Consider the following 24,281-nt stretch of genomic DNA (forward strand, 5'->3'; position numbering starts at 1 on the left):
GTGTGCCTACATCCACAGAGCGAACGAGGGCTAAATTTCACTATAGAAAAAGTAAAGTTATATCATATGTATTTATACTAACTCTAACCGTACAGAGCTATTAGAAATTTCCTCAAATAATCCTGTATTGTACCGCAAGGGCAACGTATTAATTAAATAATAAATTACAAGCCATCTGCTCCACTTCCGACATCAAACTGCTTTCTCTATATATGTGTTCCACTCAATATGAGCCACATACTACATCACTCTCCCTCTCTCTTTTCTATCTATTGGAGATTACCCAATCTGTGAGAATATTCTCGCGAGTGCCCTCCCTCAATTTTTTAGAATTCTAGTGGGGGAACCATCCTCTTCCTTTGTCTTCTGTGAGATGTTTTTATTGGTGCCCAATCTCTCTTGACATGCATGCCTTCATATAAATTAAATAATAAAATTTATTTCTTTTTATCAGTTTAAGTTTTTAGAATAAGTAGTGATTGTATATGATATCATAGTTAATTTGTACACCTTAAGATGCAGGAACTTCTTTCACAAGAAAAGCATCATAAAACTGACAACTAGTGGTTGAAAACTTAAAATAAAGTGAAGATGCAGGCCTTTTGGCACTGTTTGCCAAACCTTGATCTATTTTCCTGGAAAATGACAGGTAACATTACCTAAGAAGGGAATCGTTTTGTTATTTTTTGTGTCCTTATGTACAAAGAGATGAGAAGGAACTGCTTCAAACTAACAATCAAAGTACAAGTTTCCCATTAATTACTTAAGGAATGGTAGTTGCTCCAAGTTCTTGGTAGCTGGAACTTGGTTCCACTAATTATCAGTGCTTTCTGACTATGATTCGACATTACATTATAACAGAGCATTATCGGTAACATTTATGTCGAAATCAAAGCGGGGGTCTTCCTTTGGAGTTAAATGACAACTCCAGCTAGCGTGATTGATTAAGCATAATACAACCATAACCAGAAGAACTAAAATATTCTTGGGATACTTGGAAAGCATAAAGTTTTAATATTCTTGTAAGCCCCCGAGTGGACCACAAAACAGTTCCATATACAAGTAGAAGGTAAATGGAGGTCCGTCCATATACCATGATCTATATGAAGTTTCTTTCACCATTTTACTTGTCTTTTTCCTAGTCTTACAAAGCAATTCAAGCTGATCATTTTCGTCTCAATCATTCTCCTTTTTCCTTGGACGAGTGTAAGGGTTATTTGCAAAAACCTCCTACCAGCAATCCCAAAAGCCATTTTCAAAACTATAATACAACAAGAAGAAAATGTTTCCAAGAAGCTGCTGAAGTTCCCTTATTTATAAAATAATAGTCAGTTTAATTTTCACTTTCAGTTTTGCCGTGTCCATGTGGAAGTCGAAGCCCATGTTTTCTCAGTCAATTTGCATGTACCGACAAAGATATTTCTATAATTCCAAATTAATATATTATTACTGCCTTGTGCTCTTGTCCACAAAAATTTGGCAGAAAATTGAGAAAGAAAAGTTCAAATTGAATACAGAAATGCCTACTTGGTTGTGTTACAGGAATTGAAAAAAGGAACCGGAGGTACTGTCAAAAAACTTGAAGAAAGTCACGGTTGCTGAGAATTTTCTCCGCTTACAGCATTTGGTACTATATCCATAGGTATCAACTCCCCTAGCTTCTTCTAATATACACTTCCTTGGTTCTAAAGTCCATCTGTTTATATCTTCTTCTTTTTGCTATTTATAGAGATAGTTTCATAAAGATACAGATAGACTAGGAGACATGGCCATCAAAGAGGATGTAGAGAGTAGTGTGCAGGAACATATAAGAGAGCCGCTTATGCAGGGCGAGAAGAATCTAGCTGATGGAGAAGATAGGTCATCTCAGAAAAGCAGCCAAGGGCATCACTGGATGGTTTACTTCAGCACATTTGTTGCAGTTTGTGGTTCTTACGAATTTGGAGCCTGCGTAAGTGCTTGTTCTGTTTTTGTTTTTGTGTGTTTTTTTTCTTTTCAGTCGTTTTCCCACCTAGCTTGAATAAGTGCTTAGTTTTCATTTAAGCTTTAAACTACATCGGTCTTCGAGGAAGCAGAAAAAGATATGAGAATTGGAAATTGCAAATAAAAATCAGCTTCCAATCCCGAACTTCATTTAGTGTACAACTTTGTTGACAATGACAAATGTTCTGTATTCTTCCGTTCTTTTGACTCTTTTGGTTTTCAGGCGGGTTATTCCTCACCTACTCAGAGTGCTATAAGGGAAGATCTCAGTCTGTCTTTAGCTGAGGTAGGCTACCGAATAGAGCACTTACTCTAGTTATACAAGTTTGATGCCTTGAGCTCATCTTATAGGATATCCCATTCTTAAGCAAAATATAACAGGTCTTGAATTAATGATAAAAATCTGGACTACTGATCGTGCCATCTTGTCATGATTTCTCCTTGGGCAAAATCTAGTAAATTTCTTGCAATTGTCATTAGAAAAACCATATCCTGTATCACCTAATTCAAGGTCACTTCCAACGCTGGCAAACCTCTATCTACCATCATCTAAAATAAACTGGTTATTAGCGACTGGACAAGAAGTCTTTGGACTTTGACTTCTGAATTGTGTTTTCTATTATCAATGTGTGTGTACTAATGCAGTATTCAGTCTTCGGCTCCATATTGACCTTTGGGGCAATGATCGGTGCAATAACAAGCGGGCCCATTGCTGATTTTGTTGGTCGAAAAGGGGTAAGCAAAGTAGATGTCCTGCATACTTAATTTTTGGAGTATGTTCACCTTGTAGCAACATATCTATTGCGGAATCTATGCAGGCAATGAGAGTATCTGCTGCTGTCGGCACTGCAGGGTGGCTTGCTATTTACTTTGCTGAGGTTTGTATATTTTACTCCTTGCAGTCATTTGTGCTTTTATCTACAAAGCAAAAAATCTCACTAGAAACGTGAATTGATCATCTTTTCTGCATCTTGATTATTACAAAAAGGGGGCTTTAGCATTGGACATTGGCAGGCTGGCTACAGGATATGGAATGGGACTCTTTTCCTATGTGGTGCATGTCTATTTCTCTTTCTCACAGTTTAATTCAAGCTATTTCTATAAGAGTTTTCACCTTACCTTATGGTGACATACCCTATTATGAATCATCCAGTGCATACAGCTACTAACTTTGACACTTTGCACGATAAGGTACCCGTTTTCATAGCTGAAATTGCACCCAAGGATCTTCGAGGTGCACTGACAACTATAAATCAGGTAAATATGTACACTTGAATCAATTTGTGGAGCACCTTATTTAACAAAGCTATAACTTCCGAGGCTATTTACATTTTATGCCAAAGTGGAATTTTTTTTTCTTGAGTATGCAACAGCAAAAGCTTAATGCAGACCTTTCTGATAAAAATGTGGGATGATGATTTCTGATATTTGTCCCCTTAATCCACAGTTCATGATCTGTGCTGCAGTGTCTGTTTCCTTCATTATTGGGACAGTACTAACATGGAGGGCTTTAGCATTAACAGGTGCAATTTCGTTACTCGGTCACACTATAGTTATATTGCAAAAAGAATAGGGAGATTGGGATAAGCTTGCAACAAATAATATTGTGATATATCTTAGAAGACACATACAAATGAGGGATACTATGACATAGAGAGCTCACTTGTGAGGTACTTGCAGGTCTCATTCCCATCGTTGTTCTACTTTTGGGTCTCTTTCTTATTCCAGAGTCTCCCAGATGGTTGGTAAGAATATTGATGAAAGAAGTTCATATATGAAGATGTACATGAATTCATAAAACATTTATATACTTGTATATACACAAAGAAATATGCCAGAAAATACTTCTAATTTTTCATGAGCTTTTCTCAAATGATATAATCATGAAAAGAATGCACACATAGAAAATGACCCCCATTATAATTTAGGCGAAGACAAGGCGTGAAAAAGAGTTTGAAGCTGCACTTCAGAAACTTCGTGGCAAGGATGTTGATATATCTCAGGAGGCAGCTGAAATTCAGGTTCTAATTTCTGATTTCTGAAATATACATTTCAATCCACAATGACAATAAATCAAAGCATTCACAGAATGATATCATGCCTGACAGGATTATATTGTAACTCTTGAACTACTCCCAAAACCCACATTTCTGGAATTGTTTCAAAAAAGATACTCGCGCTCAGTGATTGTAAGTGTTTCTCTCTCTAAACAGATTCTACTCCTCCGTGTTTGTTCCTTTATTATCACTTTTCAATAAACTCTTTCTGGAACGATCCATTATCTAAGTTTCTTTATATCAACCATGGACAGATAGGAGTTGGGTTGATGGTATGTCAACAATTTGGAGGAATCAATGGAATCTGCTTTTACACTGGAGAAATTTTTGAGACAGCAGGTACGAGACATCCATGAAGATTTCCTTTGACAAGGATAAGGATGCAAAACTCTTGGTAGAATCCCTAACATGGGAAAAATTTACCATTTGACAACATTCTTCCCTCTATTTGCATCTCTTTCATCATTATTAAACTAAATACAACAATTTTAAGCAGATAATTGAAATGTGAACTAGTTCTATAATTGCAATCTAACTACAGTATTTGAGATCTCCCAGGCTTTTCTTCAAGCATTGGAACTATAACCTATGCATGTCTACAGGTTACCAATTCTCTCTAAATTTCACCAGTTCCTTGTAAATCTGTGATATCTCTTTTCTAATGGAAATATCTCTACATTATTTCCTTTCTGCAGGTTGTGGTTACTGGTCTTGGAGCAGCTTTCATAGATAGAGCTGGAAGGAAGCCCCTCTTATTGGTAAGTTGTTTATGCAAGCATCATCAGCTGAGAATCTCCTCATATGAATCCTCATTCATGTATAGAGGTTTCTGTGAGTTCATATTTCTTGCTTTACTATTTATTATTTTTTTTTCGGTTTCACTTCAGGTTTCTGCTTCAGGGTTGGTCCTTGGCTGCATACTAACAGCAATTGCATTCTATATGAAGGTAATTGTTAAACTGTCAACCTCAAAAGCTTCCTCTCTGTGTTCACATAAGAGAAATTATATTTGCAAATCCACTCAGACCTGATTTGGATACTTAAACAATCTCAACTCATCTCATCTCATCTAATCATTACAACTTTCCCAAACAAAATACAATAAACAATTCAACTTTTTCAAATCCCAAAACAAAAATAATATTCTAACAATATTTTATTTAACTTTCAACTTTCATTTCATCTCAACTCACTATCCAAACTAGGCCTTATTGACATGCCAAACACATCATTGATGTGAAAGACTATCACATCAGTTAGCATAAAAGATGTTTGTGTTTTGACTTATTTTTATAACTGAAATGGGTCACAAAATAAGTGCTATGTTTGCACACTGGTTTTTAAATAGCAAACATTGTATTGTGCCCCAGGCTCATGAGTTGGCGCTGCAGGCAGTCCCCATACTAGCTGTAACAGGCATACTGGTAATATCAACTGCTCTTCTAAATCAGTTAATGCACTCAGATTGGTATCAACAAAAGATAATCAGTTCAATCTTTTCTTTTCTTTTCCTTCCCCCTTTTGTTGTTTAACAACTATTCATTGATATCAGCTGTACATAGGATCCTTTTCAATAGGAATGGGTGCAGTTCCTTGGGTTGTGATGTCAGAGGTAATTAGCATCGATCGGAAAGATTAATACCATTGTTAACTAAGATTTGGTCATGCCATCAATATGAAAAATGCTTTTTGTTGCAGATTTTTCCTATCAATATTAAAGGGAGGGGTGGAAGCCTTGCTACCCTAGTCAACTGGTTTGGAGCATGGCTATGTTCCTACACTTTCAACTTTCTCATGAGCTGGAGCTCCTATGGTAAAGCTTCTTCTTCTCTTCTTTTTTTTTTTTTGTCCATTTTTTCTTCTTTCTTATTCTCCATTTCTTCTTCTTTCTTATTCTCCATTTCTTCTTCTTTCTTCTTCTCATTTCAACTAAACGTCTAACATCTATTACCTATATAAAAACCAAAATAACGTCTTCACAAAAGAATGAGCCATATCATCAAACATTTTTATAAATTTTATTATTTATTCATTCTTTTTTGTAAGAAAATCATTCAGTTTTTCAACTTTTACCTCCACTTGCTGAAAAAACAAAACTTCTCATCTCCTGTGATATAAACTCTTTGGTTTCTCAACCTTTCCTCTACTTCCAATGAAAAAAATATTCCCTCTCCTTCGTTGGATATTAGAAGAAAAGAAAAACGCTTCAGTTTCCACCTCAAGTACTTGACTAAATAGTGTCAAAACTTATTTATTAAGAGAGAATTTAACCCACAAATTAAAAGAATGTTAAAGAATAAGTTCAATAATTAAATTCACTTACCTTTATCCTTACAGCCTAACAAGAAGAACCCAGAAAACAATTACCACCACTTTGACTTGTTGTATCACTTGTTTTCAGGTACCTTTATTCTTTATGCCGCGATCAATGCACTGGCTATAGTGTTTGTGGTCACAGTGGTACCTGAGACAAAGGGCAGAACTCTGGAACAGATCCAAGCAGCCATTAACGCAGCTTAAAGAAGTGGGGTATGTGGAAATGTTCAAGGATTTTGGCTTTTTGCCCTTGAATTTAGGTATTTTTAGGGGCTTTTTTTGGCAGAGTGGAGTAGGTGGCATCCACACTATTGAATAATATATGCTATCAAATTAAATTTATTGAATAGGAAAGAATTTATTTAATTAAACTTTCTTTAATTAAAAATAATAAACTATGATTCTCATATTTTACCGTTCTATTTGACCGCTCAGTAAAAAAAAAAAAATTATTAATTTTTACTTAACAATTAAGAAAATAATTTTTAAGATATTTGTATATTTTTTTATATTTTTAAAAAATATTTAAAAATATTATAAAATATGAAAACAAAAAGAATAAAAAAAAAAAAAAAAAAAAAAAAAAAAAACAAATGTGCTAGGCGGCAGCAGCCTAGCACGGCTTTTAAAAATATTGAATGAAAAAATAGTATAATGAATTAAATTACTAAGTTTTTGTTTCAAATTAGTAGTAAGGGTTTACAAATTTCATTGAATTTTCAAAGAAATTAAAGAGAAAATTGAAGCTGAAAAAAAAAGTATTTAGACGTTAGTTATCTCACTACTTGATAATATTGCATAAAAATTGCTAAGAAAATGAGCTTCATGAATTTTTTTTTTTTTTTTTTTTCCTGGACTTTTGGTGGTAGATAGTAGAAAAAATATCTACAAAAAAGTTAAAGGCATAAAAATTTTCAAAGAAGACATTTTAGACCCATTTTAAGCCACTTGATATTTAATTAATTAGTGTTGTTTTACCAAAATGAGTAATATTAGATATAGTTATCCAATGTGTGTATCTCATGCACTTGAAAATCGTGTAGATCTTGGATTTGTTCACTTTTTAAAATAGAGTACGTGAAACTTACACATTTTAAGACTATATAAATTATTTTCCTTTAAAAAATATTGAAACTTTTTATTTAAATTTAAATTTTACCTAACCACCCTCTATTAACGATGTGGAAATCTTTGAAGGAGAAGGAATAAAAATCAAAACAACGTCGAAGCAATCAATTAGCCAAAGAATACACATCCAATATAGAAGAATATAATTAGAGGTTGTTCAAATTTACAAAACCTTTGCAATGGATGTGAAGGACAAGCTATTGTGCATGCCTGGCCCTTCGCCACTTCCAAACATGACTTGGTTCCTACAACTTTCAAAAACTATTCAGTCTAGGATTTTCATGATTTTCTTGACAGCTCATTTTAACACATAAACATTGAAATTAAAAAATTATTCATGAAATGCAAAGTTCTTAAAAGGGTTCCAACAATTTAATTATTTACTAGAAAAAATATTTTAGTTCAATCAACAGTATCTCTTCTTTTTTCCTCCAAATCCACCTCCTTCAACCATCTAAAAAGGAGAAAGATAAATGATATTTGTAGTCATGAGTGTACAAATGCCGTACAATTACTTTAAAAAAATGGATAATTACAAAACTCACGTGAAAAAAAAAATTAATTTTTTAATAGTGGACTCTACTCTTTTTCAAAGTAAGGCGTTTGCACACTTTACGATTGTATGTAGCATTACTCAAATTTTTTATGTTTTGGATGCTATGTAGTCATTGAATGTGTATTATATGTTGATACTTTCACGTTTATCTGCATCCACAATCCACATATAATATCTTACCTTGATTTGTATCTTTTTAATAATCACAAATCGCAAACGTTTTAAGAAACAACAAAAAAATGTTATACCAACCAAACCTTATCTTTGTCCTTATATATATCTACATACAAAAGTACAGTTTTAAATGATTTACAAAGCATATAAGGAGAAGAAATTAAAGCAGGTCCAAAACCCATCTACAGAAATTAACCATATTAACACTAAAACTGAAAACAATAATTACTATCTCTCTCTCAGTGTATGTGTTCTCCATATGCCATTTGATGAAGAAGACTTTGTTATCTTTACAAATTTCTGCTTTGGTTGTTGCTGCTTTCTGGTGATCACATTTTCTTTATTGCTGCTAATTTCTTTCACTAAATCAACTTTGACAATGTGATGATCAGAAGTCCCTTTGGATGAAAATACTGTATATGATCCAGGAACAAACTTGTATGGTGAATTCTGGGATGCCAATACATAATCAACCCGAGTTCCATACTTGCATGTTCCCTGCACACCTGCACATCAAACCATAACTCAAATGGGATTAATGAGAATGATCATGAATGATGATATTTGATTCGAATCTTAGGCCTAAAAGATTGAGAAATGTTTTTCTTTATTCTAGATTTTATCATCCCGAATCACACTTGTTATGTTTGATATTTAAATAGATGAAGAATAACATTATTTGAAATATCAGGTGATAAGAGTTGTTACTTTGGCCTTTGGCAATCATGACTACTGGCTCACATTCCCCTGCAAAGTCCTTTGCATCTGTATATTGTTTACTCTTCAAAAATCTCATCACTTCGACCTTTGGTCTTGGCTTTCCAATCTCCTCATAATACTACAACACATGAATTTACGGATGAGTAAAAGTTAAAAATGTTGTATCTGTTAGGTTCATGTAGAGATGCTGTTGAATACTCTTAACATTCTCTTGTACAGTTGTATAGGGTTATAGTATTCATGACATTCCCATGATGTTCTTAACAATGTATTGGACATGAATTTTAATCAATCAGAATGCTACTTTTACCTTTACGATATCAGTCCATCTTTCTGGGGAGTAATCTGTTTCATCAAGTGAATTGAGACCTCCTGCCAAAATGTGAGGTTCATCACTAGCCTGGATTATGGCATTTATCTGCTTCATCCGCCAGTTCTCATCAAGATGATCAAGGAGGGTGCAGCTGAAGTTGACTTCTCCCATATGGGGTACATCAATCGTGGCCTTCAAAACATTCCTATTTCCAGAAAACACATAAAAGGAGTTGCATAATCTATTGAGAACGTGCAAGATCAACGAAGGAAAAAAAAAAACTTATAAAATGACGTGATTTAATGTGATATACTAATCTACTTTACAATAAAAAGAATATTGCAGTATTATGTATTATACCAAGATATGCCAATTTGAAAAATAGCTTTTATGTTATTTTAATGGACCAAGCATTTTCTTTTATCCATTATGGTTGCTTGATTAATTGTTGATTACTATAATTTATAAAGCAACTCTTATTACTTGTTCTCCTTTTGATATCACTTTATTTTCTTTTCTTTTTCTTTTCTTTTTTCCATTAACAATTAATTCTGCTATCAGTAGTAATAAGTACATATGATAAAGGGTTCCATAGACCATTGAGAGATCACTTTATGTGGTGGTGATGCTTTTGCCAAGCAATAACAATAAATTAAAAGATTCAAATGCAGGATACCGACAAACTCATAAACTGGCATAATTTGATGTGACGTCAAATCTACTTTATAATAAAAAGAATTTGAAAATCTAATATACCATATCAAACTACAATCAATTTATAAATTTTTTTTTGCAATTTTTTTTTTTTGTTTGGTTGAGATTTTTCGTAATATTTTTTTATAGGTGAAGTATATTTAATGGTAAATGTACCTTCATTCCACTGATGGAGTTTACTTGGAAAAATCAGATTTTCTCAACAAAGAGGGGGAAAAAAAAACTGTTGCAAGATTAAACCACAGCACCATTTCAATTTATCATTCAATTATTACTCAAACGCAAAAATCAAAACTGCATTTACAAATACCATAACAAAAAATAATCTTAAAAAATTATATTAAATGATCTTTTCAATCCTGCCTATCAACTTTTGACAAACTCTCTTACCAAACTTATTTATTAAAAAACATATTTTCAAAATTTTCTTTTCATTTTTCAAAACTCAATAAACAATACATCTAAAAATATTCTCCAAGTTTTTTTTATAACCAAACATAGTCACATTGTTCACATATCATTAGTATCTTAACTCAACCCCTCCACAACTGCCCATGTATTAGGTCTATCTAGTCGGCCATCCGCGCAATCCGCAAGTATAATCATCTAACTATCATGCATCAATCGTCTAAAATTTCTATTATAAAGAGTCTAGACTAAAGAGTGATTGACATTAGATGATTGAAAAATATTTATTATATTTTACTTATGAACGTATCGTCTAATGTTATATTATGAAATAATAAAAAAATAATAAAAAAATAAATAATTTTCTTATTAATAATATAAAGAGTTCAAAGTAAAAGAGTAAAAGAGCTAAATAAGCCAAATGGATAACCATAAGTGTCAATAGCAATGGTAAGATGAATAGTCCTTTTCTCTTTATTGGAACAAACAAAAATAAAATAATAGAAGAGTTAAGTGGTGGGCAGGCCAAAGAGATAATAAAATCAATAATTAATATGAGATGTTTTTATCCATAATTTGAATAGTTTGGTTATGCAGTAAAGATGAAATGAGATATTTTATTAAAAGTTAAATAAAATATTATTATAATATAATTTTTAATATTAATTTTGTTTTGATATTTGAAAAAAGAAAGAATTATTTATTATATTTTATATAAAAATTTTAAAAAATTATAATGATTATATAAGATGAAATGAGATGAAATAAAATAATTTAGATTTTATTATCCAAACCAGCCAAGTTTCATCCATAGTAAGAAATCCTTCGTCTTTAAACTTATTTTTTAAAATATTAATTTTAAAAATTCGAGTAGATTTATTGTGATGATAAAAATAATATAATCAAAGGTCTTTTTAATTCAATAAAATACAAGAAAAATGATTCAAAATTTATAGAAATAATATATATCCGTACACAATTAATACTCAATAAAGTATGGCCTCTGAATGGTCACCTAAACGATTTTAAAAGCTATTCTATGAGGAGAGATTTGGAATTATCGATGGCGATAAAAAGAAACTTAAGAATGATGTCAAGGCATCGATTGGGAACAAGCAATCAAAGCCGGAATGCAAAGTACATAAATCTAAACAGAATGCAACCACTTTCATTTGTCAGGAATTGAAAGCAGCAATCACAAAGGAGTGATTACAATTCCATGAAAATGGATTCAATGAAGAAAGATTGTGAGAGAAAATAATATTACTCTTTACCTGAAATCAGAATCGTCAAAGATCTTCTCTGCTTTCCACCGCTTAATCGGCCACCTCGACAAGATGGCGTTGCCGTATTCCGGCGCCCAGCTCTCGGCAAACGCGTAGTTCATTCCCAAAGCAGCAGCCAAATCTGATAGAGGCTTCATGGCCTTTTCTTCTTCTGCCTTCACATCTTGCAGGGCCAATATATCAGCATCCAACTCTCTCAGAACTTCAAGCACGGTCCTACGGTTATGGCTTCCATGGCCCTCACCATTTACCGTACTTTTGAGGAATCGCACAGTGGATTTTAAAGGAGCTTCCCCTCTCAAAATTCTACTTTTTGAACTACTTGAATCTGCAGCAGCAGCAGAAGAAGAAGAACACCCCCTCTCATGGAAACTCAGGTGTCTACTCCGCAACAGGGAAATCTCGTTATCGGGCAAATTTATCGATACCCTTAACTTGGATTTCCCAGACTTTTGTTGATTTGAATGATTGTCTGTCCCATTCGTGGAATTGGGATACAGGGGAGACTTCTTCAGTATACTTTTGGGACGGTCATTGGCTGAGTTTGCCCGTAAATTCATGTCCAAAACCCGGCTGGCCATCATTGTGTGTCCCTTTTCATTCTCGGTCTCAGAAACTGCAGGTGCCATGGAGAACAGGGCAGCATTAAATGTGGCTACCCGTATTGGTTTCTCTGATTTTGGATCACCCAATTCGCCATTAGGATTAACCGAGGCCGACCCACTGACGCTCGGTTCGTGTTTTGCATCAAGTCGAGCGTCGGAGTTCGTTTTCCGGAAACTTTTGACCAGAATTTTGGGCTTGGGGTGGCTGGAGTTGAGCAACCGGAAGTGGTAGAAGAAGCGGCGGAACTTGCCGTTGAGGAGTTGGAGCATTGTAGACTAATAGGCGTCTATCAAGACCCAAAAACAAAAAGGATCTTTGCTGGATGGGAGCATGAAAAAGAGGGAAAAAAAAAGGTGCAGTCTTGCAGAGTTGTGCTCAAGAACTCTCTGCCTCTGCTTGGTGTTGTTCAGTGTTTGTTGTGCAGAAGTAAATAAATCAGGCAGGTCTTAAGGAGGGTTTGGTGGGTAGCTTTTGGTTTGTTTTTAGAGTAGAAGTCTTCTAGATGACACTTGGCAGTCAACTAGGGGTTCAACTTGTGTATATCTTAGGGGGATGGGAAAGAGGTATGACAGACCAGGTGGTATTGCCAAGTTCCAACTACTCCCGTCCATAGAAATGGGTTCACTTTCATCTTAATTTATACTTTACTCATATTAGTTGATATATTAATACTATTATACTTTAAATAATTTTTTATTTTATAAAACTATTTCAAATATACTTCATCATTAGTATGTTATTAAAAATGATAAAACGAAAAGAAACGTTTTAGCTACGGAGAGATTTCACAAAAACATATCTATAAATTAACTTCACTTAATGTGATACTTTTAAATTATAAATCGATTTTTATTATAAATTAACTTTAATATGTTATATACAAAAATGTTAATTTATGAATTTATTTTTATTTGATTCTTTGTGACCGTAGCACTTCTCTAAAATGAATACTAAGAGTAATATAGCTCAAACGGATCTTATGCTTGCGTTTATCATTTATGGTTTTAATTAAAATTATCAAGTGTTGTCCAGATGACTAATACAAAAGGGGGATGAATTGAGTTGTATAAAAAAAATAACAATTATAAATCAAATATATAATATAAAAAATAAATAAAATATGAAATAACAATAAATATAAAGAGTAAGGGTAAGAGAGAAGCAAACTCAGTATGTTAACGAGGTTCGGCCCCACTGCCTACGTCCTCGCCTCAAGCTACCCCTTGAGGATTCCCAAATTCACTATTCAACCTCCTTCAGGTGGAGATAGAAACCTATTACACCTTTGAACAACACCGCTACAAAGGATCCGTGTAGAACACCCTCTACACTTGCAATCACCTTACACGTGGTGATTCAACTATTCCCCGTGTAGAATACTTTCTACACACACAAGGGTTATATACACCATTTTTCTGATACAAGAGCTGATAGTGGGTAGGTTATCAGAAAACAATTCTCAATGAGTGAAATAAGAACAATACAGCGCAAACTATATCTCTCAAAATGAACAAGGATTAAGGCTCAATGCTTAGAGAAGAGAGAATGAAAGCTTTGAATGAATGTTGTATGCTCTTGGTGTTGTGAATGTGAAGCTCTCAAATGATCTATTTATAGGCATATGAGACTTCATATTCAAATTTAAAAAGATTCACATGTCAAAGACAACATCATTCACTTTTTTAAAAAATTCAAATAAAAGGTTCTTCTTTTTCAATTGTCAAAGACAACATCATTCATTTTTTTCAAAAAAATCAAACCTAATCTTTTACTTTTGGCATATGACAAAATGAGCACACTTTCCTTTTCAAAAAATTCAAACCTAATCTTTTACTTTTTGCATATGACAAAATGAGCACACTTTACTTTTTAAATTTTTCAAACAAAATCATCTTCCTTTTGTATAAGTCTAAAAAAGCATCAATCACTTTTGAAAATATTTAAATAAAATATGCACATGTGAACGATGACAATCAATCATCTTTAATATTTTCAAAGTTCAACCCTTTAATCAAGGCATGCACATGCAAAAGATGACAATCAATCATCTTTCAAAAATTTCAAATTTAATTTTCAAAAATATTCATGCACATGTGGAAAATGTATTTTACTGCTTTATGATAAAATATTAATTTTGAGCATTAATCCTAATTTCGACTTTCAAGAGATTTACAATATTACTCTATGACTTTAATATGAACTTGTTTCCTTCTTGTTCATGCTTGGTTCTTTGATGTGCTTGATTCCATTGTGTGAACAACTTGAGCTTGAAACTCCTTTATTCTTTGAATTCATTTGTTATCATCAAAATCTATGTGTAGATTTAAATCACATGAAACTTGAAACTTTGGGTTCAACATCAAGAAAAATAATGACAAATACAAGATCAAGGCGCGTAAGTCTAGTGTAAACTCTTTGTAAAAAGAATAATATTATATGTATTTACAGTTTTACTTAAATTTTTAATTACAAAACTCATTATGTTAGTTTTATTTTAAAATTTAAATTTTATGATTTTTAACGTATCAACAACTGATATACGAAGAAATAAGTTTTTTTATAAATTTTTCTTAAGTGGATTTAATATTTTTTTTTTTTTTTTGTAAAAATGCATGATGCATTATAGATGTAGGAATCATTCACAGAATCTTTCATTTTATTTTTTAAACCGAAAAAAATTATAGAAAATAAATTGTCTGTAAATAGTAAAAGTAAGTGAAAATTGAAGGAGAAGTAGTGAGGTCATGCGGTCCCTTGATTGGAAAGGCACGTTGCTACAAACAAGGCGTATCCAACTTCCATGCAAACTAACAGTTTTCCCATGAAAAAAAAAAAGGATTCTGCAGATAGAAATTGGTTTCTCAATCTTTTGAAGGCCCCACCACCAGTGTTTGCCAAAAAGGTACCTCATTAGGTACCTTCACGCAATGCACATAATCTTTTCTACTTCACGGAATGTGGATAAACAAACGAGGAAATTCTTTAATAATGAGTTGGGAAGAAACGAAGGCGTAAAATTAAATAAAATATTATTTTTATTTTTAAAATTTAAAAAATTTAAATTATTTATTATATTTTGTATAAAAATTTAAAAAAAATTATAATCATATTTTGTGTAAAAATTTAAAACAATTGTATCATTATTATAATTTTTTTTTAAATTTTTACACAAAATATAATAAACAATTCAACTTTTTTAAATCTCAATTCAAAATTTTTAAATCTTAAAACAATAATAATATTTTCTTATTAATATTATATTGAAAATTTCAATACTTTAGAGATTTGTTTGAAAATTCAAAACCCAAAAATTGTTGTGGCAGAAGTGAGTAAGAAAAATTATATTCTCAAATTGGTGCAGATAATATATCTAATAAAATGGTTACATGACATAAATTAATTTAAAAGATAAATTTTAAATTTTAAATCTTATAAATCAAATTTTATCATTTAAACTATGTAGATGGCGTGCTCTATATATTGAATTGAAAATAGAATTTTACTTTATCTTTGGATTATCTAGTTGGGTGCGAAGTCAACGATATCATTTTAAATTTTATTAACGTCGTATCGCGGTGCCACATCTTGATATGATCATAACTTTCATATTTAGTCTTGTACTTTCACCGTATGCCATTGCCACACAGACCTGGCATAAAAAATAAAAAATGATAAAAATGGTTTGCCCTTTGACAAATCTTACTTTTAATAACATGGATTAGGTAAATAAATATTTATAGTAATATTATATATAATCGTCGAGTACGCAAATATCATGAAATATAAGATTACAAATATCATTTCTCTTTTATAGATAACATCAATATCTAACGAGTAATGTGGTCCATTTAGGTGCTCACTCTCCTCCCTCTTCCTGTTCTCCCTCATGTTCACCATACCACTGCTAGTTTTTATCTTTTAAGTGTTTTTTCGAGTTTTCTTCCAATGTTTGGAAATGTCCCCATCTACTGCCTTCCGGTATTTGGACCTCTACACAAGCCATTCCTTCGAATACACTGGGTGCCAATCCTTCAAAAGCCAGAAGAAGCCCAGCCAAACTATCAACATGTTTGGTTTATGTGAGGCATTGACTAAGCATGAGATTCACGCGCCGGCGCACTGCAAAGTGTCTTCTTTTGACACACGCAGCTCCAGGAGGCTCAAACGCATGCTCTTTCATATCCAACCACCCATATGCTGTCCCCTCCAATGTGTGGTCCACATATGTTGCCACAATTTCTCACGAGTACTCTTAACCACCAATGACTTAGACCGTCTGTAGCATTTTCTCCGTTCTCGTTTTTGCTTCTCCTAATCAAGGATCATCAAGTTAAGAAAGTGAGATTCTCCATCAGCCAACTCAAAACAGAAATGTAGCACACCCCCTCCTATCATGGCTTATAGCTGTGGCAATGCAGTCCACATCTTGTATTGCTAAAAAATTGCAAATGGTGGCTTCCCCTTAATGGGAATGGGCAGGGATCGTTTGACCAATCTCACATCCTTCTCTATTTTTCTTTTTGGTGTTGCATTAACTATTAATATATATATTATATATATATATTTATATATATTATATGAAACATTCTTAGAGAGGGAAAAAATTTGGTAGGACCCACGAATATCCATCTCATCAAATCTCATTTTAGATTCATGTATGTTTTTTAAGCGTTAAGGATTCTAGTTGAGATTATAATTGATGAAGAAATTATGAACTAACTGTTAATGAAATCACCCCTTTTTATATCTGTTTGCCATAGACTCATAACATGCCATTTTTATATCTGTTTGTCAGTTCCTGTGATTCCTTCTTTACTCTCTGTCTAGTCATCCCACCCTCTATGTTGTAAGAGTTTCGAATAATTCATTCACGGGATTCACGCGCAATTAGGCCAAAACTTTCTTACTTTTTGATAATGAATATTAAAAAAGTTCAGCCTTCTCCGTGATTTTTTGTTTTTGTTTTTTTATGTTATAATCCCCTCTTTTGAAATGTCTTTGCTGTTGTCTTGTCTGCAAATACGATAGCCTTCTTTGGGATGCATGCAGGAAGGTAATCTTCTGGCATGTTGAATTCTGTGTTCCTTTCCATGCCTTGAGTTATTCCGTAACAATATACATCCTCACTCGGTCACTCCAGTTTGGGTGGCAACACAGAACAGATTAGGAATTTGATGTGGCTGCTGAACTTCCGTTGTATATCTGCATATCCCACGCACACCCTTTAAAAAAATGGAATCCATTTTATATGCTCATGAAGCATGTCAGACAAGAAATTTCTTAACGTCCCATTTTTGACAAATTATCTAACAAGATGAAGATGATTTGTAATGGTAAAACATATTCCGACTGCATTGATGTTTTCTTTTGGTTTCCCTTTCCTTTTGTCATGTTTGGAATGCGGTCCAGGCTTCTTATATGGTGTCTTGATAAATGCCATGTGTGGTGATGGTTGTTTTTGTCGTTGTTCATCCAATCTTCGGATCATTACACTAATTTGGTATTAGTAACACCAATTTGTCCCAAAACTTTAAATCAAAGAAGTCAATTTAATTATTTAATTTATGATTGAACAACATCATGTCTTCATCAATACAGATAATGACAATGGTATCTTGAAGTTTGAACAAAAGGCCACCAAGTGAAAACTATGTAGACATGATCTCTGAATGGAGAACTGAAAAAACTATGTGAAGTTCTTTCCATCCATCAATTTCTGAAAGCACTAGAGTGATTGAACTAGTCCAGAAATTCTAATGGTGACCCCCACTGAAAGTTATGAGATGTTTCTTTACATGAACAAGAGTACTTCAAACGCTCCTAACCGTTTGAAGTACTCTTGTTCTAAACGGGAGATGCACCTCACTCTAGGAGAGAAAAGCGCAAAAAAAAAATAATGTAGCATTCATTGTAATAAGGAAACTCCCATAGGAATCTTCAGATTTACATATAAAAACCTCAACCGCCCCCAAAGGCAGCATGCGCATAGCCAGTATGTGCATAGCTTGAGTCACCATTCATCTGCATCTGGCTGAATAAACAAGAATATATCTTTGTCAGTCGAGAGAGAGAGAGAGAGAGAGAGAGAGAGAGAGAGAGAGTAACTAAGAACTGAAGAAAAAAGACTGCTATAATTGGCCGCTACAGATCCTTCTCAACTATAGCTTGTAAAGTTCTGCAGACCTGAGCCTAAATACATCGCCAAATCCATGTCCTGGAGTGCAAAGCGATATAAAAAGCAACGTCTTTCCCCATCACGTTTGTGATGTTCATTGAAAAGTATTTTGGTGGCAGCGTCCTTCCCCCACATTCAACAAAATCAAGCCTTTTCCACGTGGCACTCATTTTCCCTTGAACAACCAACTGATTGATTGTGTTTCCATATCTTTTTAACACTAGACCACCCACTCTTCTTTCTTCTCTCCTCTGTTACCCAATCTGTGAACCTAACTTTAACTTACTTTCTTTTTTATTATTTTCACAGCAATGTTGACCAAAGTATAAAGAACATATCATCAACCCTTGGACACTGAAAGTTCACTAGATCCATTATGAGTTCCCGTCCGCTCTATCTATATACATGGTTAAGGAAAAGAAAAGTTGAAACTAGAAAAGCAAGTAAAGAAGCATACCATTCAAATATCGCACTTAAACCATCTAAACGAAGACCCACATTGAGAAAGCCAATTTTTCCACTGCATACCATCAACTGAAGCTGATTCCTGATTCTATAGATAGTCATCCTCACTGTCCTCATCATAATCAGAAGCTGACTCATCACTCCTTGGTTCCATTAGTGTATTCATGTCAAATGATTGCTCTGTTTCCATCTCCTCCATGTCGATAGTATCATAGGTCATCCGTTCATCAAACTTCACATCAGTGCAATTAAGAAGCCATGCAAGAGAACATTTTAACCCCTTCCTCGCAACCACCCTATGTCTCGGTTTTATGGTAGACTCCAGACCATATGTAAAGAATGCAGGGAACATAACCAAGTCATCCAAAGGCCTTTTCATCTCCATTTGGAAGTAATCAAAATTAAGTTTCATGATATCAAGATTCAAAGCAAGCAGTTGGGGACACCCGACAACCATTGTCCTCACTTGTTCCAAGGAGAATCCACAAATCTTTAGAAAATCTACATGCTTTATCAAAGGTGCATTACTGAGGCTAACAACCTGCGGCATCTTCTCAAGAACTCGGCCGAAATCCTCAGGACCAATATCAATGACTGAATTAAGCAAACTCTGTTGACTGAGAAGCTTCGGTTTCAACTCAAGTCCTATAATCTCAGGATACTGTGCTATTACAGAAGGAAGTAATGCTTCTCTAACATTAAACTCTAAAAGAGATTCCACATTTGGTTTAACCCTCTCTTCCAATCCAAACCCCAGCATGTGAGGCCGCTTCTCTATCAGTCTAGCTACAGCTAATCTTGGAATGCCCAAGCCTTCCAGATACTCCACAAAAGGTTTGATCATCCTGCCTACTCGCATGCCTAAAATCTCAGGGTATCTTGTTAAAACCCCTCCAATTTCTCTTCTTGCAACTCCAATTCCAACCAAATAAGCCACTGATGTGCTCATGGTCCCTTCAAGCTTGAATCCCAACACTTCAGGATATCTCTCAAGAACTCGAGGAATATCGTTAGGCTTGATATCCATCCCTTGAAGATACTTGACCACTGGAGCAAGGTCAACAACAACACTAGCATGGAGAACCTGAGGGTATCTTCTCAAGAACTCAGTGAAAGTGGATTTCCTGACCCCCAATTTTCCAAGGTAATCAAGAACAGGTATCATGTTTTTCTTTACACTGCAACCAAGAATAAGTGGATAGTTGTTGATGTCTTCAATGGTAAGCCCTAATTTGTGAAGAAAATCTACACGTTCCCTCATAACCTCAGCTGTCACAGGAAGCTCCAACCCATCAAGCTCATCAGGAATAATGCCAATTCCTCGCAAGAACTCATAAACCCTGGCACGATTTGCTATTCTCTCATTCTTCATTTCTGATAAACTAGGACGACTATATAGGGATGAGGGACCTCCTTGTTTCCGACCCAAACGGCCAGTACCTTGCTTGAACCGTGACGAATCCACAGAACTAGATGCAAATGTTCTATCCGCAACAGAGTACTGAAATCTTGTAACCAACCCTACTCTTCTCACGTGGTTACCTGGAACCTTGAGAGTTGATAAAGAAGTTACCTTGGGTTTAAGGACAGTCAGAACAGGTAGGTCTGAATTTACAAGCAAAAGACCAGGTTTTCTAATGCCAGCATAGCTTCTGATCGTCATATTTCAAAAGATTTATGTACCAGAGAATCTGCACAGAAGCAATTCATAAGCAAAGGGTAAACCTGATGCTAGTCACACACAAATAAATTATATTAACAAACTGATAATGGTTGTTGCTAGGATCAGGAAAAAAAAAATACCACAGAGAGAGAGAGAGAGAGAGAGAGAGAGAGAGAGAGAGAGAGAGAGAGAGAGAGAGAGAGAGAGAGAGAGAGAGAGAGAGAGAGAGAGAGTGTATGCCAGAAATTTGCTAATTCCCTAAACCATGATCTCCTGATAATAATAACCGATAAAGCTCAAAACCACTTTCTATTATCCAGGACGACACTAGTAGCCATGACAGCAATCTGCCTGATCTCCTTAGCCAGTTGCAATTCTATTTTTTGGGACAACCAACCAAATCAAGTCGGTCTAAGGATTCCTGCTTCCTTAATTATTGATTTGTGAACCCAAGCATTGGAATTGAATAGAGCCACAGAATAATCATAAGATCTAAACCAAAATCCATTTGGTTACGAAGAACCACACTCCCCACCCTCGGCAAAGCAATATGACAATGACAAGCAAATAAATGGAAAACCCAAATCAGCGAAGAAAAAAATAGTAGTATTAGGCTCAGTTAAATGGAAGTTTTAGAATTTTCTAAGGTCCACAACAAACTCATTTTCTCAGCAAACAGACTAAGCACTGCTTCTCATTGACGCTAAAAACAATTATTAGATAAATATGTTCAGACTTTCTCGGTTTCGAAGATTCCAATGAAGAAACCCAATATTAGAAATTCTCTTCTTCTTTTTTTTCTCTCTTACGTCCCCATCTTTATGTTCATTTCCTCAGCGATAAACAAAACAGAAGATTTTCGGCGGAGAAATATTATTACGTCTAAAAAAAAAACCCCAATTTCCAAAAGAGTACAATAAGAATGAAGAAGAAATAGTGACCTGTCGACGAGTTTCTCGGGGGTGGCGATCTCCGGCCGCAGTTGAGGAGCCGGAAGTGAAGCTCAGGTTCCGACTTCAGTCTTCAGAGAAGGGTAAGGTTTATTGGTCAGCAGCAGATTCTTCGAGGGATTTTAGCGTTTTAGGCTTTAAGCCAATAGTTCCGTGGCCTTGAGACGTAATTTTCCTTTGGAGCAACTGTTGCGGCGACTTGAGTTTACCCGGGCGACGAAATAAAGCAACGATGTACTTATGCTTTATAAAAATATATTTTTTAGAGGATTAAGTTTTAACTGACAATGAAAGGTATCATTTTATTATTATAATTTTTTTAAATTTTTATATAAAATATAATAAATGATTCAATTTTTTTAAATTATAAAACAATAATAATTTTAAAATATAATATTTTAATAATATTTTATTTAATTTTTAATTTTTATATAAAACTCTCATACCTCATCTCACTAGTCATAATGCGCCTAACTTAACCATTTCACTGACATTGTATAAAAAATAAATAAATTACTCTTTCAACTTCCATCTTATTTTCTCATTTTTGTCACTTTAAATCTAAAAGAATTTACATACAATGATAAAAACATGTTGTCATAAACCAAAGTTACCTTTCTTTTTTGGTTGTTAACACGTAATAATTAATAAGTAAAATGACATAATTTTTTAAGACTAGTGCTAGGCTACCGCCCAATAATAATAGTTGGGTGTGCCGTCTAGCACAAAATCACGTGTTTATTTTTTTGTCCTTTTTGTTTTTATATTTTAAATATATTTTAATATTTTTAAACAGTAATAAATACACTAATATATTTAAAATTATTTTTTTAATCATTAAATAAAAGGAAAATAATTTTTTTTTTTCTTTTATGAGCGACCAAATGAAACTGTAAGAGTGGACACTATAGTAGATTTAGGTTTGGTAAGTAAGAATTTTGAGATGAGAATTTTAAGTTTTAAGATATAATATTAAAATATTATTTTTTAAATATTATTATTATTTTGAGATTTGAAAAAGTTAAGAAAAAGTTAAATTATTTATTATATTTTATATAAAAAATTGAAAAAATTGTAATGATGAGATGAAAATTTTAAATTTTAAATGAAAATTTTCTTGAGCCAAACCGTACCTTATTTTTTAAATCTCTCATAATTTGCATATTAAAATGTAAGAGCATATTATTAAAAAAAGAAGCCCATTGATGTATTAAAAGCCCACGACAAGCCCAAGACAAGGGAAGAAAGTAGGGGTGTGTCGGATCGTGTTGAGTTATCATTCGACTCAATTTTCAGTCATTCTGAATCAGAAATGAATGATAAACGGATCAAAAACCTCAATATAAATTCGATATGATTATATATCGAGGTGACCCAACACAACTTATTTGGCCCATTCATTTTTTAGGTTGAGTGGGGTGAGCACCGATATGGTTAGAATTCAAATCTGAACTCCAACTCCAATTTGATTAGGCTTCGATTTGATTCCGACTCTCAACTCTAACTTGTTAGAACGGAGTCGGATTTAAGATTTTTAAAACTTTTTTTAACTTCATATTTTGGTGTTTATAAAATACACCAAAATCTTTTTTGATTCTAACGCGGAAATGTTTTTTATTTTATTTTATTTCAAAAGCAATGAAAAGAAAAAAAAAACAATTTAAATTATACTACGTAAATTGTAATGATGTGTGAGATAAGAAAAAAACTTCTGTGTCACTCAATCTGTTCTCCCCTAAATAAAACAACCTTCCAGTGGGTGAGTGCGACTTAGGTCTCCCCTTTTAACTCCCATATAACTACACAACAGACGAAAACGGACGAGAAAAAAAAAAAATCTACTAACCATGAAAAGATATACGTGAATCAATCTACCTCATGTGCATATCACTCCAAAAACTTTTTTTCCCATCTATTAACTAGCAAATTTTAATTTGCCAAGAAAATCTAATTTTTTAATAAAATCCATTTCAAATTTAATCATTTTAGTTTAGAAAATTTTTAGATTTATAATGTGTCATTAAAATGTATGCATAAAAAATATACGCAAACATTTTTCAAGTTTCTTCCTAAATGACAGAATCATATGAATGGAAAAATTATAAATCAGTGCAAAAATTAGTGCACTGATCGAATCCATACATCAGTGCCAAAATTAAACCGTGAAGTGGCGAAGAAGACGATAACGACCTCTATCGACAATGATGGCTAACTCAAACTTAAATGTTGTGATGGGGAATGTAAGTGGCGGTTGTTGTGGTCTCCTGCGGCGATAGAACTTGGTGGAGGTAACAAAGCTTGGTGGACGATGACGTTGTCCGATTGTGGCGGTGACAGACCTGATGTCATGCGGCTGTCTGGGTTCCCAAAGTTCACGGTAATTCATAGATGTTTCAAAGAGGCATCCAGGACAGGGAATAAACCTTCACTTCTTCACTGCTATTGGTTTTATCATATGAGACCATATTCATGATATATTGTGTAGAATTTTACGTGTGGGCAATTTTTATTGGGGCTATTAATGGTGCAGGAACAAACAGACCATTCCAAAGAGTAAAGTTAGGTTTGGATATAGAAATATTTTTAACTCATTTTAACACATCATTATATTTTTTTTTAAATTTTTACATAAAATATAATAAATAATTCAATTTTTTAAAATTTTAAAATAATAATAATATTAAAAATTAATATTTTAACAATTAATATTTAATTTTTATCTAAAACTATTTTATCTGGTATTACTATCCAAACCTAGCCTAACTGC

The 24,281-nt window shown here is 33.5% G+C and overlaps 3 protein-coding genes and 1 long non-coding RNA gene across 6 annotated transcripts; 1 reads left to right on the forward strand and 3 right to left on the reverse strand.

Annotated features, from left to right (window-relative positions):
* The first annotated feature begins 1,261 nt into the window (after window positions 1-1,261).
* Window positions 1,262-9,249, forward strand: LOC122318174 (sugar transporter ERD6-like 7). 3 transcript variants are annotated; one of them, XM_043135357.1, is made up of 20 exons: window positions 1,262-1,404; window positions 1,543-1,642; window positions 1,730-1,951; window positions 2,207-2,269; window positions 2,629-2,718; window positions 2,802-2,861; window positions 2,972-3,037; window positions 3,175-3,240; window positions 3,431-3,506; window positions 3,664-3,728; window positions 3,912-4,004; window positions 4,092-4,172; window positions 4,295-4,379; window positions 4,599-4,642; window positions 4,736-4,798; window positions 4,928-4,987; window positions 5,411-5,464; window positions 5,593-5,652; window positions 5,739-5,853; window positions 6,442-6,722. In XM_043135357.1, the coding sequence occupies exons 3-20, from the start codon at window positions 1,766-1,768 to the stop codon at window positions 6,558-6,560; spliced, it is 1,446 nt and encodes a 481-aa protein (XP_042991291.1). In that variant the 5' UTR covers window positions 1,262-1,404; window positions 1,543-1,642; window positions 1,730-1,765; the 3' UTR covers window positions 6,561-6,722. The 3 variants fall into 3 exon arrangements, with proteins under 3 accessions (XP_042991291.1, XP_042991292.1, XP_042991290.1); XM_043135358.1 differs by lacking the exon at window positions 1,262-1,404 and adding an exon at window positions 8,906-9,249 and having other exon boundaries at window positions 1,478-1,642; window positions 6,442-6,569; XM_043135356.1 differs by lacking the exon at window positions 1,262-1,404 and having other exon boundaries at window positions 1,478-1,642.
* On the reverse strand, window positions 3,979-6,496 carry LOC122318175. Its single transcript, XR_006244735.1, has 2 exons — window positions 6,364-6,496; window positions 3,979-4,021 (listed from the first exon to the last, which is right to left on the reverse strand). It is a non-coding gene; the product is annotated as an uncharacterized LOC122318175 (long non-coding RNA).
* LOC122318173 lies at window positions 8,283-12,830 on the reverse strand. The gene is made up of 4 exons (XM_043135354.1): window positions 11,644-12,830; window positions 9,245-9,452; window positions 8,923-9,052; window positions 8,283-8,720 (listed from the first exon to the last, which is right to left on the reverse strand). The coding sequence occupies exons 1-4, from the start codon at window positions 12,528-12,530 to the stop codon at window positions 8,443-8,445; spliced, it is 1,503 nt and encodes a 500-aa protein (XP_042991288.1). The 5' UTR covers window positions 12,531-12,830; the 3' UTR covers window positions 8,283-8,442.
* Window positions 12,831-17,790: 4,960 nt separating this feature from the next.
* LOC122318172 (transcription termination factor MTERF4, chloroplastic) lies at window positions 17,791-21,713 on the reverse strand. Its single transcript, XM_043135353.1, has 3 exons — window positions 21,506-21,713; window positions 18,894-20,592; window positions 17,791-18,292 (listed from the first exon to the last, which is right to left on the reverse strand). The coding sequence occupies exon 2, from the start codon at window positions 20,562-20,564 to the stop codon at window positions 18,990-18,992; it is 1,575 nt and encodes a 524-aa protein (XP_042991287.1). The 5' UTR covers window positions 20,565-20,592; window positions 21,506-21,713; the 3' UTR covers window positions 17,791-18,292; window positions 18,894-18,989.
* Window positions 21,714-24,281: the final 2,568 nt, after the last annotated feature.

Source organism: Carya illinoinensis, chromosome 8 (genome assembly GCF_018687715.1).
Source record: "Carya illinoinensis cultivar Pawnee chromosome 8, C.illinoinensisPawnee_v1, whole genome shotgun sequence".
NCBI classification, from domain to species: domain Eukaryota; kingdom Viridiplantae; phylum Streptophyta; class Magnoliopsida; order Fagales; family Juglandaceae; genus Carya; species Carya illinoinensis.

Coding starts and splice junctions, on each gene's coding strand:
- LOC122318174 (XM_043135357.1), top strand. CDS start 1,766: ATGGCCATCAAAGAGGATGTAGAGAGTAGTGTGCAGGAACATATAAGA. Junction 1,952..2,206: donor CTTACGAATTTGGAGCCTGC/GTAAGTGCTTGT, acceptor TTTGGTTTTCAG/GCGGGTTATTCCTCACCTAC. Junction 4,643..4,735: donor TAACCTATGCATGTCTACAG/GTTACCAATTCT, acceptor TCCTTTCTGCAG/GTTGTGGTTACTGGTCTTGG.
- LOC122318173 (XM_043135354.1), bottom strand. CDS start 12,530: ATGCTCCAACTCCTCAACGGCAAGTTCCGCCGCTTCTTCTACCACTTC. Junction 9,453..11,643: donor TTTGACGATTCTGATTTCAG/GTAAAGAGTAAT, acceptor TTCTGGAAATAG/GAATGTTTTGAAGGCCACGA. Junction 9,053..9,244: donor GATGGACTGATATCGTAAAG/GTAAAAGTAGCA, acceptor CATGTGTTGTAG/TATTATGAGGAGATTGGAAA.
- LOC122318172 (XM_043135353.1), bottom strand. CDS start 20,564: ATGACGATCAGAAGCTATGCTGGCATTAGAAAACCTGGTCTTTTGCTT.